Source organism: Engystomops pustulosus, chromosome 5 (assembly GCF_040894005.1).
Source record: "Engystomops pustulosus chromosome 5, aEngPut4.maternal, whole genome shotgun sequence".
In the NCBI taxonomy this organism is placed as follows: domain Eukaryota; kingdom Metazoa; phylum Chordata; class Amphibia; order Anura; family Leptodactylidae; genus Engystomops; species Engystomops pustulosus.
This window is the reverse complement of record NC_092415.1, coordinates 157,129,203-157,148,724: the sequence shown is the minus strand read 5'-3', so window position 1 is coordinate 157,148,724 and position 19,522 is coordinate 157,129,203. Positions and strand designations below refer to the sequence as shown.

The following is a 19,522-nucleotide window of genomic DNA, read 5'->3' as shown; positions in this document are numbered from 1 at the left end:
AAAGACTCATTTCAGCAAGAATTTTTTTTTTTTGCATCTCTGTAACTTTTAGTCCCTGCAGTTACATCACCATGATAGTTTTTTTGTGCAGAGATGAAGCCCTGAACGTTCTGTCACATTTTCTCAGTCTCCTCTCATTATTACTCACAAATGAGAACTAACAATTTGAGACAAATTTGGCGCGAATTTAGGCTCATATGAATCGGACATGAGACAATTCCAAAAGGCATTTACTAAGGCAGAACCATCCATCATAGATCAGGAGCCAAAAAGAAGAACAAACCAGGCGCAAAAACAGGCGAACCTGAGACCCACTATGATTAATGTCCCCCCAAATTCTACTCTATTAGTCCCAGCACTCACTCATCCTCACTGCCACCACCTTTACTTTTCTCATTAACATCTTGTGCCGCAAAGGGGGTGTATGGCTGTATAACTGCAGGTGATAGCTGTATAACACAGCTGACAACCGCCTGTAACTGCCATGGTCCTGTAAGGGATAAATTAAAATAAGAAGGCAAATAGGCACCTGTCTACATAATTCCCTCAACAATTTAGAAACCCAAAATGACGGATTACACAATTAGCTGATTACTTTGTATTGATATTGGAAAGCTTTCTTTTTGGAAACTTAAGTTCATTAAGACGACAAGCAGAAACTTTTTAAGTTATTAAGATCTAAAACTCTGATGTGCAGTTTAAACAAACATAAAAACATACAATTGTGAGAAAAAAGGCTTACAATGAATATATACTCAATAAATACACAAACAATTATAATAATAAAAAGAGATAAAAACATATAGGGATCATAGATTCTAAAATTTGGGGTCAGATATGCCCAGAAGTGTTAGCGTGCCCTATTAATGAGGGCGATCTCTGTGTGTCACAATCGCTCCATGTGCGTTGCCTGCTGGGCATCCCTATATGGGTACACTATTATCTCTGTCTCTCTTGGTGCTATAGCCTAGGGATAGTTTGCCTGATTCAAGGGACAGGTTTGGGTGGCAAATGTTTATTGCTGCGGCTCCGAAGTTAGGACTTTTAGGGTGACATTGGCCCCAGCCACTACTTTAGGGTCTGTTCAGGTTTCCGCCAAACATTATCTGTTGCTATCCACCATGGAGATTACATGTTATGCACCTGGCCATCCTGTCTCTCCTACCCTCTTTTCATCTGACCTCGGTCTGCATCACACCTCAATCTGCCATACACCTGCACTCCTGACCTCCTGAACCTTCATGGGCAACGTTGGACATAGCCCACCAGGTATGTGTCCTTACATTTTAATCCTTTTACCTTTATTATGAGATTTACTCTGATTTACTGTGCAATAGAGAGTGTCCAAAAATATATACAGAATATACACAGAATGGGCAAGAATTTCAGTCTTTCAATGTGCAAAACTGATACCCCAAGGAACTCACAGCTGTAATCACAGCAAAAAGTGGTGCTACAAAGTATTAAGTTAAAGGGGCCAAATAATATTGCACGCCCCACTTTTCAGATTATTATATTTTACAAATGTTTAAAATATTCAATAAATTTTGTTTGAAGCCTGAAATGTGGCAAAAGGTACAAAAGTTCAAGGGGGCAAATACTTACTCAAGGCTCTTATACATGAAACATTGAAAAAAAGAGAGGTACGTATGTTCTCAATTTTTAATGCCCTCACTCTGCAGCACAGTTAGAGGAGAAAAAAATGATTGTGTACAATCATTTTGTCCTAACACCCCATTGCAAAGCACTGTAAAAAATATCATGATTAGCCACATTATACCTGCATTTAACACTTGTCCTGCTATCTGCCTTCTTTCTCCAGTATCAACTCAATGGCCCAGATTTATCATAAGTGAGACAAAATATCTTCAATAATCTGTCGTACCCAGCATGCGTCAATGCACATAAACTGAGTGCACCAGGTTTTTTTTCTGGTGTACTCAATTTAATGGAAGTGCGCCACAATTATGTGTATCATACTTGTGGCAACTGGTGCGAATCCAGAACGTCTCTTTAGGTGCACAGTTTTGTGTTGCGGTGTACAAAGTGCAGCACAATACTGGCAGAAACACTTCATAAGTACATGTGCAAGCATTTGCCCCTATGTCTGTCCTCCGGATACACAGATGAGTACTGTGATGGTGCAAAGTGCCATCAGCTCCGTCCTCCACTGCAGACCCACAATGCTACACTATGGGTTAGGAGCTCTGCTGGAGGAGGCAAAGTTAGAATATCCTGCTTCAAGCAGATAATAAAATGGTCCTAGCACTCCAGGTTTCAATGAAGTAATGATTTGCACCAGTGCGCCAGGATTGTAAATATATAGCAGTTATGAACAATGGAACACCGACTGGAATGTGTTAGTACACTGTTCTTCTGTGTCAAAGGTCTCATTCACACAGTCATGTCCATTGCACATCCGCTAAAAACTCATCCGTTTTGAGTCTGCATTGTGCCGAGCAAATGATGGTTTGTAAAAATGAAATGGCAAAACACTTGGTTTTCCAGTACCTTCTAGAAAAAAAACTGAATTCACATGGATGTCATTTGTGTGCTATTCGTTTCTTGTGTGTTTTTGCAGACTCATTAACTTCTTTTGAAATCCATGGTTTGCATATGTGAAGAAAACATTGCATTCTCTGGTTGTTTACCAGAGGACCATGGATCCGTAGAAAAACGCTCATGCGAATAGGCACATAGACAATACAATCTGCATATGCCATCCATGGAAATCCTGTATAGCATATTAAAGAAAAACCGGATGTTTGAATAAGTCTTTAAATTATTATTTTACTTGTATGATAGTAAGCTCAAAATTGTACCCTTCCAGCTCTCAATTGTTTTTTACAGCTAATAAAAAAGGGAAATATAATATTTCCTGAGCCTCAGTAAACAACTTATCAGATGAACATTATCAAGTTACTCAATTCAGAAACTGTAGGTAAATGAATATGAAATATTAAATTTAAAATACACTGTACATGCCAAGCAAATTGAGCCTGATGATAGTTCAGATAAAACAGGATCAGAAGTGGAGTTTACGTTTGAAAGATAGTAAGCAGGGAAAATGTAAATTATAATTATATAGAGTGCTTCTTCTGATGCAGATTATTTAGAAACTGCTTAGAAAAAAATACTTTTCAACTTGAAAGTACAAATTATGCCGCATCATAAATGTAGTTCAGTATATCCAAAATTTACCTGCTCTAGAATGACACAAACCTCAGAGTGTTGTAAATAGTTGGTTGGCACCTAGGAAAAGCATGAGACAAGTTTAATGGAAGGCATGTGAGAGGTCTACTGGAAAATGCCCACAGTAACCAATCACATTGGACATTTTTTATTATGTCAGTTATGAATCTTTCTAAATGGCTTACTCCTACTCAGCAATCTTTCTTAGAAGAAATAATATTCTAGAGATCTTAGGTTCCTGATGATAAGGCTCCTATGTATTCATGTTGCCTCTCCAAAAAGACTACCTTTTTTTATATATGATTAAATCAGTATTACAATCAGTTGTCAGAAAGAATAGCCCTATATGCCGACATAGTGGACCACGTCACTCGAAATATATCGCCCTTCCAGGTTCTGCTAGAAATATTTGGTATCCCGCCCAGTAGGGGATTCTGGGAAAAAATGCAAATAAGTTTTCCAGGATGGGATGAGGAAAACCACGCCTCTTTTATCTACCTTGTAAGGCAGCTCCATTGACATCAAGCATGACCTACAAGAAGCCTTCTGATATGATGCAGGATTAAAACCAAACCAGTATATCTATTCCATAAGGAACAGATTCCCAACTATAGACAGCGCTGTTTTGACCTGGCTGCGTCTCTTCAGTACAGGGTAGGGAACTGGTTTGGCTGAGTGAAAGGCTTTTGACAGTAAGTAAGAGTTCTTGTTACGGAGATTGATAAAGACTTATAGCCTCCACTAGGGGATTCTGGGAAACTATGCAAATCAGTTTTCCAGGATGGCATAAGGAAAACCACACCTCCTCCAGCTACCTTGTAAGGCAACACCCTTGACAGAAATTATCCAATAGGTGTTTGAAACTTGCTAGCAATTTGGAACTTCGGGCCCCAAAATTTTCCTGTAGTGTACCTGCTAAGCACATGCAATATAAATATCACAGGTTCTTTGCATTTATGTACTATTTATATATAGAAGAAAAGGTTCTCCACTGTTTAGATCTCTAATCTCATTGTGTATGCCAGCTTTACACCTCATTTATTTATAACAATTGCACATATCTGCCAGATCTTGGGCCTACATCTCAATTCTTTCTGTTGTGCAATAAACAATTAATGTATAAAGCACTTGTTACTCTCATGACAGTCCTAATGTATTGTATCTCCGATGTCAGAAACCCATTAAAAATGCACGTCCTGATTAAGTAAAGGATCGCTTGAGCTCATATTTTCTTGGAAGTTTAATGATGTAGACAACTGAAGTATAAACAAGAAAACACAACCATATGGGAACCTATGATTAGGAAGTTGTCTTCCAATTTTACAATAATCAGCTGTGCCTGGGAAATTTAGTCGCACAAGTCCAGACCGGCTTCTTTTGGCACTGGAGCCAGATCAATTCACTGCAGCATGTTGTATTGTTGTATAGGACCTTGATGCAGTCAGTAATATCCTGCTGGAGTGTAATGTGTACCGTCTATTATTTACCCTGTAAACATGTCTGCTGTAGCACAGCGAGCTCTAAGCTGATACTGTACTACAGACCTTATTATAGCTGGGCAAATATTACACTGTTAGGAAAGACACAAAGGACCTTATTGCACAAGTGTATTGCCCAGCCAAATACAGTTTCACTTCCGTCTATAAGCAATTCTAATAATCATTAATATTACGAGATACCTGACTTTACATCTCAATTCTACCAAACATCACCAAATAGTAATAATAATGAAAAAAAAAGCTGACAATTTAGATGTGTTTCACCTAGTTAAAAAGTTATATCCAGAATATATGAGAAATTTAGTGGTTGAGGGAAAACCCTGAAACCCCAGTTATGAAAATAGCGGACCATGTTTTATTCCCATAATGATAACTAATAGAACAGCATTGTTACTTATGGTACCAATGATTGTAAAGAGGCCTAAATAAAAGCACCAATTTAGTTGCCTTATTGTCCATTTTATATGTAAATATGACAGGTAAGGGTGTGATGGACAGTGACATCAAAAGGAACTTCCAAACACATGTGGGCAGCACGGTAGCTTAGTGGTAAGCATTACAGCCTTGTAGCGCTGGGGACCTGGGTTCAAGTTCCAGGATCAACACCTGCATATGTTCTCTCCATGTTTGTGTGGGTTTCCTCTGGGTCCTCCAGATTCCTCCCACACTCATAAACATACTGGTAGGTTGATTAGATTGTGAGCCCCATTGGGGACAGGGACTGGTTTGCTCTGAGCAGCGCTGCGTAATCTGTGTGCGCTATATACATAACGGAATTATGGGTTCAAGTTCCAGGATCAACACCTGCGTATGTTCTCTCCATGTTTGCGTGGGTTTCCTCTGGGTCCTCCAGATTCCTCCCACACTCATAAACATACTGGCAGGTTGATTAGATTGTGAGCCCCATTGGGGACAGGGACTGATTTGCTCTGCGCAGCGCTGCGTAATCTGTGTGCGCTATATACATAACGGAATTATTATTATGATTACAAGGGTTTTTAGTATAAACATAAAACTGGTGCATCTACTGCAGGGCATCAGTTTTTCTGATGTCTTCACAGGACGGATGATGTAATAATGAGCAATGACACTAACCAAATTATGACATTATATGTGATTATGTGGTCAGGTAAAAGATGGAGGTGATGACAGCCCTAGAAGGCTAACACTGGAACCAGAAGCTATCATTCAGGACCGCTCTGAACTGTTCCCTTAACAATTCAATAATGACCAGGCCTACACTCATTTTTAAATCTCTGATTGTATAGTGGTGATGTATGTGGAACAATAACAACAGACACATTCATCAGTTTTGTAAAATTGTGAAGTTTTTTTTTAAAAAAAGAAGGGAGTTACCTTAATCTGGTTCAGAGGCAGTGTATGCCAGAGGTACAACACATGAACACAAAGTCTGCTGATTGACACTGAGAAAGACTGGTGGAGAAACACAGAGGCAAATCAGGCTATTACACTGTCTTACCCTCCCCCATGCTCCCTCATCACTCCCCCGTCTCTCTGCCTGATCTCACAGCAGCAAACGATGTTTGAGCACACAGTGGGAGGGGGGAAGTGCTCAATGCACATTGTAACTGCCTGTGAATCTGCAGTACGGAGGGGTTCTGCCACTATTGACTTTCAGGCTCCTTACCATAATCGTAAAGTTGATTTTAGAGGAAAAGAGGCCATGTATAACAAATATAAGAAGATTATCACAGTTACCGTAACCTGGTTTATCCATGCTTGTTCTTGATAGTAGTGACTATGGGACAGTAGTGCTCCCTAAATAATAATTCACTTTGATGCAGTGCCTTCAGTATACACCCGTCAGTGAAATGTGTTGGGCATATGGACACAGCTACATGAAAATGGCCTTAATGAGAGTAACATTAATAACATTGTGATGTCCATGCCCAGTACTAAAACCTTCTCCCTTTGACGGCCTGACAAAGGCCCGACTAGGGCCGAAACATCACAACTTGTTAACTTTAATAAAACAAGTTTTGCATCTAAAAAGAGTGCTTAGATTACAATTCTAGTCACTGTAATTGGGGTGGGAACCCTAATCTGAAACCATCAAAGATTATTCGAAGTGCGGCCACACACTGAAAAGTTAAAATTGTTGTTAATGTTATCTTTATGAAGGGCCATGAAAAGACATCAATAAACAATTGCATTATGAGAGCTTAATCTGGATTACCATTTATTGTCCTGAAAGTTAAACTTGCTGAATGCTCTGCAAGTTTAACTTTGAATTTGAATTCTAATGGTTTCAGGTAAAGATAGATAACAGACAATGGCGGATTGTGTAAGGCTAGGGATTGCACCTTTTTTGTTCCATACATCACTTCCTTGCTAAGTGGGCACGGCCTCCCGTAGAATTGATCTGGCCACGCGGTTGTGCAGCGGATAGAGGCCAGAACATATGACTTCTGTTTTCTACCCACAGGTCACCTGCAGATACCTACCCCACACTACCCACAGGTCACCTGCAGATACCTACCCCACAGGCACACTCAGTAAGAGGCTCCTTTAGACCTGCACAATAATAACACTTTGAAGTTACACACAGTAGTATGGTAAGGCAATCAGTAATATGGGACTGTAGGAGAATTTATAGGAGATAGATGAGAGGTAGATTGATAATAGAAGATAAATATGAAAGAGGATAGATTAATAGATAGATGATCATTTTATAGATGCATTTATTTAAAATAGATTATATATAGATAGATATTAGATGATAGTATAGAAGATATATAAGAGAGATAGTTAGATACAGTAGAAGAGAGAAGATTAATTGATTGATAGATTGATTAATGAATACATAATAGGTAAATAGAAGATATATAGAAAAATAGATAGACAAAAAGCTAGATAGATAAATGGTCAGATATTTAGATAGGAAATAGACAAATTATAGGAGATAAATAGACAGATAGATCAAAGATATAGAGACAGGAGATAGATGATAAGCATCTTCATCTGGGCATTGAACCAAGGGGTAATAAAGTAGCAATGCATCCTCTGCCCACAAAACTCCAAATGCAGGGGGCCCTTTAGCACAGGGGTCCCTGGGCACATGCCCAGTTTGCCGTCCCTAACGCCAGCTCTGGTATCAGGGGACCTGATATATGACTGCTCAACCTCTCAGGCAGCCTCCTAAAGCCTGCACCCTAAATGTGCTTTAGTGTGGACTTTAGGGTCCTGGACCGCCAGCAGCATATACACAGTGGACGGCCCAGTATCAGATAAATTTATATCCACACCAAAAATTTGGAGGTTATTATCATAGGTAAAATAAAGTTTATAAGTAAAACTTACACAGGAAATCAGTTGGTGTTTGCATAATGGTGCTACGTAGATCTGCCCTAATTATAGAAGCACACGACAGATGTGCACTAGACAGAGTTCAATGACCGACCACAGTGCCGGGGATGCTTATATGATTACAGTTTGGAGCTTGTGTTTTGGAGGGAAGATGGGACTCTGTACATCATATATCACTATGATGCTAAATGTAAAGTCCTCAGCACAATGGTCAATCCATGAAATTCTGCTGTATGTAATCTAATTGATTCCACTGGGTGCTGTATACTATATAATGGGCATTGTATGTAATATAATAGTTTCAGGAGGCACTGTATGTAATGGAATCATTTCAGGCACTATATATAATCTAAATAATGTAAGGTGTTGCTGTGTCATAAAATTGTAGTAAAAATGCAGTGTTCTTTCTAGAACTTCAGCAGCTACCATTAAAACAATATGACAAAACCTGAGTGATTACACCCTAAATGGGGCATAACAATGATTTGGGCATATTTTCATCCCTAACCTAATGCCTAAGATTTACTTCCTATTTATTGTCTCTATTGTTGACATGTTAGTGTCAATGACTCCGAATCTGCCTGTGGTTCTTGCAGACCCGCTCAGAGGATGATGGTTCCGGATCTCAGGTCCAGTGATCAGATCCCGGTTTTCCATCTCACCTGCCCCTACAAATGTCCCTTGAGCTCCAGCCTCCGGGGTTTGATACTGGAGCGGGTGTGATGGAGGGAGGCCGGGGAGCTGGGAAGAGCAGAGGAATGCTGTGCCCTCGGGGGGATAAGTGGCATCACCCGCCCGCAGATTGTTGGGGCAAGGACTTTATCATTACTCGATCTCCCTTCCTTGCTCCGGCCGTCTCGTTCAGGTTTGAGGATGAGATTTGCGAGGAGCAGGAGAGGACAGGTACATCCACTGACCTGCCAGGTGTAGTAGTTACCTGAGCGCCGCCCCTGGAGGAGGAGGTCAGGCAGCAGCTCTCTGACTGCTCCATTGTCCTCGGGCAGGAAACATTCAGTCCTTTTCAGTCCTGAGTGTGGCCAGGGGCAGGAGGACAAGGGACATGTCAGGGACTCTTCTAACTCTGCTTGGAATTCTGTAGGAGACATGGAAGAAGAGAGACCCAGGTCCAACACTGTGACCACCACCAGCAGCTCGTACAGTGAGGCATTCTCCAGCGGTGCCAGCCTGACCTATGACCGGAGCCTCCTCTGGAGCCCACCTGGTGCCCTCCTGCTGGCAGAAATAGTAAGTACACTACTCTGTGCAGTTTCATTCCATTTTTTAAAAAAAATATTTTAATACAAAAGTTCATTTACAATTTGTTTATGCTTGATATCTTTAATATACGGTAAGTTGTTCTGGAGGGGACACCCACACGTCCAGCATATGGACATGTCACTTCTGCGCTACCATATCGAACATAAGTCATGTTTTGTACTATGCCATTTTACTGCCATTATTTTTTTTATTTATATTTAAACTTTGTTGATTCTGGTTTGACTTGGAAACTGTCCTGGACAAATTTTTACCTGGCTGAATATTTACACTGTAAATGATGTCGTATTTGCACTTAGTGCTACACAATTTGCAGCAGTTGTTGGTGTCTGTGTGTATACTGTACATAAGCTCCTGGTGTATATACAGTAAACTTATCCATAGGGCTCTATGTATGACAGAGGACACGCCATCCTGACCTTCCAGGGTCATGTATATCACTGTATGTAGCAGATTAATCCTTCCTATATCTTGAGCATATACTTATGGCAGGAGGCTAGAATGCAATGTGTGCAGCATCTTAGAGATTTTCTACCCTAATTGCATTACCCCCCAACAGAATGCCACTGTTCATGCTTATTTCTCCATGTACACGGGCTCAATACATGTGGATTTTAGGTACAGGATGTATTACTATTATGTTCCCTGCTTATAGCGAGACTGCTGCACATACATGAATTTTTATGCAAGTTCTACTGCAAATTCAATGGATTGTATATGACTGGTCCCACTGGTGAAACTCCCCCTGCTAGTACACATTACACTTCATGTACTCCGGCTATCCTAACTTGGCATAGTCTATAGTTACTTTGCTGGCCTACCCTATAGTAAATAAGAAAAAAACACTGTGGATCTTCAGCAGGAATTTGACTTTAAGACCCACATGGTAACGTAGAAATTGATCAAAACTACTACAATTTACTCCTAAAAATGCTACTATACTCTGCTCCTTAATATATTCTTACCGTGGAAATTGATCAAAACTACTTTTTGAACATGCTCTATCTTTCAGCGTAATTGCGGACGTGTGCCGCTATTCTCTATGGAGGGAAGAGGGGTCACCTCCTCCTCCTCTCCAGCGCACGGGAGTATGCCCGCACGGCAGGCATACCGCGTGTGAATGTACCCTTAAGAAATTAGCAGATTATAATAACATATTATCTGAGGCTTTAGTAGCCAGGGAGACAACATAATGTCCACATGGTTATTATTTCAGGGGTTTCTCTTCAAAATACATTTATTGTTGTACAAAAAGTTCGCAATCTTGATCATATGGGCTTAGATCACTGAGACTCGCGTGTGTTTTGCGTCCTCTGATGGCAAAGCGGCTATTAAAAGGGAAGCAAATTTCTCTTGCCGTAATACATAGGTAAAAGGGGAGTGATGGTGGTCAAACCCTTAGGGTTCATTGAGTACAAAAACACTCCTGCTATTTGTGGGAACACAAGCAATTGTGGCTGACCCTTTCACAACTTTCACAAAAAAAGTTGGCAAGGCTATGTCTAACTAACTTAGATATTATTGGTAAATTTGCCTCAAATTTGTGGTCATATTTTGACTACAGAAACATATTTACATTGAAAATGGATGGTAAACAAATTCTATCTGTATAGGCGTTTCAAAAATTGAAAGAAAAAAACAGGAAGATAATACTGTAGTTTAAAAAAGTTGCTAATTCACAATATTTCTTAACTCTTCAAACACCAGATAAAACTCGAAAATCCCTTTAGAAGCATCCGACAGAAAAAAGCAGGCGTACAATTCCTGACTAATGACATAGGCACAGTATTTTTATTGTGAAGACAATTTTTTACTTTTCTAACATAAAATAACCTGGTATATATGCCATAGATTGAAAGTTGGCTGCATAAAGTTGGGTACATATTTGGGATTTCTGTGGCCCATACACATTTATGTTTTGGACCATTGTAATTTAGAGCTTTGCTACGAATGGTAGAGCAAGTGTGCTTCCTGTTCTTCCATAGATGTAAACTGTATTAGGGTCCCGAGGAGTCCGATACAGCAAAAGACACGCTGGTGAGCAACTTGTATAATCAACAGCTTACCCCACTAGGTAGTGTCCCGAAGTATTAGTCCCTACATACAATGTCCTCATGGCAGTGAGGCGCAGCAATTTTGTAATGAAGTGGAAGTTTATCATTAATGAATTTCCTGTCCTGTACCGGTTTCCTTCCCACGCAATGTGTCTGGCCCTCAATAAATCTTCCAGTATCTTCTGACTGAACTTTATGAGTATCACTTTGACTGACCTGGCATGTTTTGGGAGTGACTTTCTATGTCACCTCATTTGACATTTCTGTCCGGGTAAAATACTGTACTGTCTGAATAAATAACTGTTCCGGGGCATCTTTTAATAAAATCTGTTGATTTGGCTTCTTTTCTCCAGGACATAAATTAACTGGGTTGCTCCTTTTCTCTCCATAGTATCCACACACCAGGCCGGAGACAATGCATGACAAATGGAACCCACCTTACAAGCCACACATTAGTCCTTATTTTTTTATCTTATTATTTCTTAGTAAGCTGCTGGCCCAGCTGTGTATCATGGAAGATGTGCACTGTTATTAGGGTTGGCTCCAGGTTTCAGTAGGCCCCTAAGCGACAGAACCAAAGTGGGCCCCTATGCAGTGAACTTGCGTGGCAGCATTAAACATTCAGAAACTATGTCTTTTGTTCCCTAAAATATTTTAGTTTATCATACCACACAGCCCCTTCATGTTTTTTTTTTTTTAATACAGGCCCCCCCCCCCCATGGTAATTTTATACAAAGCCCCCCTCACTCCCTATATATTCATTAGATACAGCCCTCCTTATTCCCATGGATTCCTTATCTATGGGCCTTATGGGGACCCACTAGGAGCCCTGGGCCCTGGCACTTGCCTGCTTGTGCTAGTGCCGGCCCTGACTGTTATATACATATTATGCTGTACAATATACAGTGTAACATGTATATAATTGGGTTGGATATAAATTCTGGGACCCCCCTACTGCTTAATGGGACTATTAAATGGGCAGACTCGCTCCCTGCAACATCAGTTCTTTAAACTCTATCCAGAGGATGCAGATGGATGCGCTGGCGGTGACAGGGGAGCCGGAGTCACCGGTCGGCCAGTCAACCGTTTTTATAATGGTGCACATCCTGCATTCTTTAGTGTCCGGTTGGGTGGCCGGCACCCTGACACTGTGGGCCCCATATCTGCTACCACTGTGCCCCTGCTCTGCTCTGCTGCAGGACCTCCTTCCTAAATATGTATATGTAAATATGTATGAAAAATCCAAACTAATTTGTAGTACCCCTTGTGTATTCTGATCTGAAAGAAATGGACGGTTTTAGTCTAGAGTTATTTTAAAGCATAAACAAACGGTTTTCTGAGATATGGATATAAGGGTTTTTATCTGTTTCATCTTTATTTGTTTGTAGTACTTTTGACTGAAAGTACAGTTTGTGACGGCCAGTTTCTTTCTTATCTGCAGCCAGTTTCAGGATACTGTTCACTTGATTGACATTTAGTAGAATTAAGTTTGCAGAGGTTTGCCATTCTTATTTTTTGACTATTAGACTACTACTGTGGGTCAGATTTGTTGTGTACACGCAGTTCAATATTTTGCTAAGGTTGTGAGACTGTGGTTTGCAAAAACGTATACACTTTATATAGGCCTTCTTCTATTGCATTTGCAATATGATTGATAACACATTGCAGGTGTTTCATGTGAATCCAACTGTAAATTGGCATTGAATTGTTGGTTTAGGGCACTGATCGATAAATAGTGGCTCCCTACAATGCCAGCCACAGTTTAAAAGCAGGTGATCTTGTGTATACAAGATAACCTGGCTTCCAAGAGTACTCCTCATTTCTCTGAAAGCATTCTTGTTCACATGCCCAGTGATGATATCACAGTTTTGCTCAATGGTTCTCTATTGGGCTCTAGTTACCTTTCTGAAACTTCTTGTCATCACATTATAGAAATGACAGCCGTCTCTTGTAATACTATATGAGGCTAGAAGTGATGGCCTCCAAGTCACCTTGGTAGATGTAAAAATAATAAAATAAAATAAAAAAAAAAAAAAAAAAAAATATATACACTCTCACGGGCCACTTTATGAGGTACACCATGCTAGTAACGGGTTGGACCCCCTTTTGCCTTCAGAACTGCCTCAATTCTTCGTGGCATAGATTCAACAAGGTGCTGGAAGCATTCCTCAGAGATTTTGGTCAGTATTGACATGATGGCATCACACAGTTGCCGCAGATTTGTCGGCTGCACATCCATGATGCGAATCTCCCGTTCCACCACATCCCAAAGATGCTCTATTGGGTTGAGATCTGGTGACTGTGGAGGCCATTTGAGTACAGTGAACTCATTGTCATGTTCAAGAAACCAGTCTGAGATGATTCCAGCTTTATGACATGGCGCATTATCCTGCTGAAAGTAGCCATCAGATGTTGGGTACATTGTGGTCATAAAGGGATGGACATGGTCAGCAACAATACTCAGGTTGGCTGTGGTGTTGCAATGATGCTCAATTGGTACCAAGGGGCCCAAAGAGTGCCAAGAAAATATTCCCCACACCATGACACCATTACCACCAGCCTGAACCGTTGATACAAGGCAGGATGGATCCATGCTTTCATGTTGTTGACGCCAAATTCTGACCCTACCATCCGAATGTTGCAGCAGAAATCGAGACTCATCAGACCAGGCAACGTTTTTCCAATCTTCTACTGTCCAATTTCGATGAGCTTGTGCAAATTGTAGCCTCAGTTTCCTGTTCTTAGCTGAAAGGAGTGGCACCCGGTGTGGTCTTCTGTTGCTGTAGCCCATCTGCCTCAAAGTTCGACGTACTGTGCGTTCAGAGATGCTCTTCTGCCTACCTTGATTGTAACGGGTGGCGATTTGAGTCACTGTTGCCTTTCTATCAGCTCGAACCAGTCTGCCCATTCTCCTCTGACCTCTGGCATCAACAAGGCATTTCCGCCCACAGAACTGCCGCTCACTGGATGTTTTTTCTTTTTCGGACCATTCTCTGTAAACCCTAGAGATGGTTGTGTGTGAAAATCCCAGTAGATCAGCAGTTTCTGAAATACTCAGACCAGCCCTTCTGGCACCAACAACCATGCCACGTTCAAAGGCACTCAAATCACCTTTCTTCCCCATACTGATGCTCGGTTTGAACTGCAGGAGATTGTCTTGACCATGTCTACATGCCTATCTGCACTGAGTTGCCGCCATCTGATTGGCTGATTAGAAATTAAGTGTTAACAAGCAGTTGGACAGGTGTACCTAATAAAGTGGCCGGTGAGTATGTGTGTGTATATGTGTGTGTATATGTGTGTATATATATTTATTATTATTATTATTATTAGCCTAGGTTTCCAAACATAAAATGATCTGCTCTTCATTATACAGTATCTGTTTATCCCATAGTCTATATCATGGGTCCACAGCCCACGGTCCATATACCGTAGCCGCAGAGACCACACAGGTGCTCGGGTATTAGTGAGTTTGTCTAACCTGTACTCGCCGCCCTGGGCATCCTTGCTGCTTTGCACTGTGTCCTGATGCTGGCTGTATTTGCTGCCACCAGGACCCAAACCAGAGTGGCTCCCAAAGCAAGAGAGGACCCTGGAGAGGTGAGCACAGAAGAGCTGATAAGCGCTCACCACAGCCAGGTCCTCACCTGCTCTGGGCCTCACACCGTTGTGGACCATACATCTAACCAGTGTCGGGACACAGAGCAGAGTGGTGCAATGAGCAGAACAAGAGTCAGGAGATGTGAGTATTTTTATTTTTTTTTTTAATCCTATTTCCGCTTCAGGGGTCTCCAGCATTTACTTCCCTTAGGGAATTCTCAGGATTATAGTGAGCTTTGGAATCTCCAGTATTGACCTGTTCTAGGCGTCTCAAGTGTTATGTAATTTCTAACCCAAAAATATACTACCCAAGTATAAGGGTAGAAAAAATACATTTCCAAATACAAATAAAGCAAGCTCTTAAACCTAAAATAGTAAATAGATAAAGGGGTTGTTGGAAGCATTCCCATAAATCCCTATGCTGAGAACAGGATCTTTGTCAGGGTTCTACAATATAAATGGTGTTTTAAAAAAATTTCAATGGAGCCACAATATTGCAAACCTGGGGCCTCCTGGAGTGTGCTGAAGGATGCTCCAAACAACAGCCAGGCCATCCTAAGAAGTCGTGACGGGCAGTCCAGCTCGTCTTGGTGAACTGGATCTTAAGGCTTGGCTCACTAAAATGGGATGACCATTTTGGATTACGAATGCTCCGTATTAAATCTCAGTTTGGGGTTGGGTCTAGTGATAAATAGATGTGTTTAAAACTGCCATCAGCTCCCTGCTGGCAGCCATCTAGTGTAGGGTCATTGTAGAAGAAATATAGAGATGGACAGGTCAGGACAGGAGATTAGGAGGGGAGGGGAGACCAAAGTAAAGGTCCCATGCCCTGTCCTCCAGCCTGGCCTGCCCCTCTTCAGAATAGACGGAATCAAACTGATCGGCTCTCGGACAGGAATTGTCTGACATCTTGCAATGGATAGAGCTGGGACACGTGTGTGTGTGTGTGTGTGTGTGTGTGTGTGTGTGTGTGTGTGTGTGTCTGCGTGCGTGACGTGTATTATGATGTTCGGCAGCAGCTAAAGATATTTCCCTAACTGTTACTATTCTGCAATTATGTACAGCAGAACAGTGGAAAAGTGACAAGCAAGGGGTAGTAAATCTAAGGCCCCCTGCACATGAGCATTGTTTTAGGACATGTGGTAACTATATACAAACGGAGGCCAGCAGTGACTGCAAGTGTCTTGGCTTACCCAGAGAGGGCTCAGTATATGCTCTTTGTTATTTTTAGACTCCCCACCCATATAAAAAATTATTTATTAAAACTAGACAACCCCCTATAATACGGCTTAACTATGGCGCCCCTGTCGTAGTGCAATGGTTCTGTGTGTAATTTCTGTAGATGAGACAAAACTTGGGATAGACACTGTGAAAACCGCATGCAAAACTAACAGGAGAGATACAGGGAAAAGAAAGCTAACCTCTGCTCACAGATGAAAAGCAACCAAGAACTTAACCCGTGAGCTGACTACAAACTGTTCCTTTATGTAATCCCTCAGCACTTTATACCATTACACAGGTTACTTTGAAGGCCCATGCACCCTGTATTCTGCAAATATTTATTAGGTGACTGGTTCATGCAACACAGTCACCACCTGCGTCACCCAATCTTCCTTATAGATTGTAAGCTCTTGTAGCAATAGGAATTAGGGCCCTGCTCACATAGATTTCATTATTCTGCAGTTTGAATATATATTATGATCTGTAAAACGCTTTGGGATATGATGGTGCTATATAAATATTTATCAACTGTGCAGAAACGTGGCTGTAGACACGAGTCACCACCATCCTCTGTATACAAACAAGAAGCCAACAGTAATGGGCAGCGCGAAGGGGAGCGGGAGAGAGGTAAGTATTATTTGTTGATTATTTTGAAGACCACCTTCTCCGCCATATACGGTATTAAAAATTACCTATTCCTGGACAACCCCTTTAACCAGTTAAGGACCGGGCCCTTTCCTGTTTTTTCATTTCCATTTTTCACTCCCCACCTTCAAAAATCTATAACTTTTTTATTTTTACACGAAAAAAGCTATGTGATGGCTCGTTTTTTGCGTAACAAATTGCACTTCATAGTGATTGCATTGAATATTCCATGCCATGTACTGGAAAGCGGGAAAAAAATTCCAAATACAGTGAAAATGGTGAAAAAACGCATTTGTGTCGTGTTCTTGTGGGCTTGGATATTACGGCTTTCACTTCACGCCACAAATGACGCATCTAATTTATTCTTTGGGTCAGTACGATTACAGGGATACCAAATTTGTATAGGTTTTATGTTTTCATACATTTACAAAAATGAAAACCTCATGAACAAAATTTTTTTTTTTATTTTGCCGTCTTCTTGTGCTTATAACTTTTTCATACTTCGATGTATGGAGTTGAGGGTGGTGTCATCTTTTGTGAATTTTGATGATGTTTTCAATGATATTATTTTTAGGACTCTGCGACCTTTTGATCACTTTTTATAGAATTTTTTATTTTTTTTTAAATGGCAAAAAAGTGCCAGTTTTGACTTTGGACGCGATTTTCCGTTACGGGGTTAAACGCTGTGAAAAACCGTTATTATATTTTGATCAGGCATTTTCGGACGCGGCGATACCTAATGTGTTTATGATTTTTACTGTTTATTTATATTTATATCAGTTCTAGAGAAAGGGGGGTGATTTGAATTTTTAGGTTTTTTTATTATAATTTTTTTTTTTAACTTTTTTTATTTTTACTATTTTTCAGACTCCCTAGGGTACTTTAACGCTAGGTTGTCTGATCGATCCTACCATATACTGCCATACTACAGTATGGCCGCCATCTGTTTGAAGCCGCCGGCAGCCTTGCCGGCGGTGATCGGCAAGAAAACACCGGCGATCGGTGCCGGCACCGATCGCGGGTGTTACCAGTAAGCCTTTGCTGCAATATGCAGCAGAGACTTACCGGCTATGGAGAGGGCTCGGCCCTCCGGTTAAAAATAAAATTCTAATTAAATTATGCTACTTTCTGTGTAACAAATTGCACTTTCTTGCGACACCATTTAATATCCTGTGCAATGAAGTTGAAAGCAGGAAAGAAAAAGTTCCAAATGCAGAGATTAATGAAAACCCGCTTTTGCACTATTTTTTTTATGGGGTTTGTTTTTGACTTTGACTGCTTGTTCCAAATGAAACACACCCTCTTATTTTTGCCTGACCACACAGTGTCTCTTCAAATCCCTGCTCTGCTGTCTTGGACTTGGGGACTATCTGCCAATATTCAACTACAGACGTATAAAGCTTTGTTTACTTGTAGAAAATGGTGTCCATTTTTTTGACACAGTGCCTTGTTTACATCGCCATGTCTTTTAGCCTATGTATGTATCTGATAACATGAAATCATAGCAGCCTCCATGGAGGATGGAGAGGAGTAGAATTGCATAAAAGCTGTTGTGATTTTATGATTACATACATTCGGTACATTCGGTGATGGGCTGGGGTTCTGTGGGCCCACCAGATAAACTATGCTGGGGGCCTACCCTCCATCAGCTTCTAGAAAACAGACTCCAAATTAGGTGGTATTCTGCTGTAACTCTGGGGCCCAGTACTAGTTTAGAGCCTGAGCCCTCTGGTAGGCCAGTCCAACACTGGGTACATTTTGAAAATGTAAAGGGTATAGGACCTTGGATAACATCACCCTGGTCACATGACATGAACTGCTGAATAGTATGGAGGTATAAGAAATGGGGAGGAGTAGATGGGAGGGGCTGGCCGAGCAGGACACACCTTCTCTTATGCCAGGTAAGATAGCATAAAGTTGATTTAAGGGAAAGAAAAATTTGGATAAAAGAGTGGTTCAGTTGGTTAATAGAAACCTGTCACTAGCTGTATATGTTAAAGTGTGGCAGACTGTAACAGATGCGGCAGAGAGCCCCCTCCCCATATAGCATCATCGTAAGCCAAGTTGGTGGTGCACATTTAAACGCCAAGCATCAGTTGTGGATGTTGGCAAGGGATTTTGTATGCATTATATATGAAGAGAGCTCAGCTCTGCTTTACACATCCATAACCGTTTTTGAAAACGGGAGTGAAAAATGGAAACGCGAAAACAGAAGGGGGCCATTTTTTTTTTAAGTTAGGACAGTAAAAAGATGTGTTGTGCTAAACAGGTTAGCTATTTTTGTTTTTGTCATAATTCTAAACCAATGACTCACCACAAGGCTGGACCATTTGCATCAATGTTGAAAACAGAATTTAATTTGTATATGTAAAAATAATGAAGCTTCTTGTACTGCAGGGAACATGTATAATTGCTCAACTTGACTGCGTAATCTTTTAGACAAGTATGTCTTTGTGCAGTACACTCTGCAGCACCAGGAAATTAGCACAGCTCAGTTGAAAAGGATCACCCACTACAATTATCGATTCGCTTAAAAAAAACCTTTCAGGAAAGTGTCTTCACTTCATAGGAATGTATTTTGCATCCTGCGGTTATAGGATTAGTATTAAATCAATACAATCACCCCAATGGCTTCTATTTCCAGCTTGGCTGCTTTATGTAAAGGACAATTTATTTAATTGAAAACATCACTTTAGATGGAGTTTTAAT

General features: G+C 40.8%; 1 protein-coding gene and 1 long non-coding RNA gene across 2 annotated transcripts in view; one reads left to right on the top strand and one right to left on the bottom strand.

Annotated features, from left to right (window-relative positions):
- LOC140133413 (uncharacterized) overlaps positions 1 to 19,522 on the bottom strand; it is a 33,174-nt gene that overhangs the window by 7,674 nt on the left and 5,978 nt on the right. The gene's annotated exons all lie outside the window — the stretch shown is intronic.
- The window catches only part of CMTM8 (CKLF like MARVEL transmembrane domain containing 8), a 40,218-nt gene continuing 29,405 nt past the window's right edge, over positions 8,710 to 19,522 (top strand). Inside the window, exons 1-2 of the mRNA XM_072153568.1 lie at positions 8,710 to 8,921; positions 9,118 to 9,263. Coding sequence (XP_072009669.1) covers positions 8,741 to 8,921; positions 9,118 to 9,263 — 327 coding nt within the window. The 5' untranslated portion in view covers positions 8,710 to 8,740. The remainder of the gene's footprint in view (positions 8,922 to 9,117; positions 9,264 to 19,522) is intronic.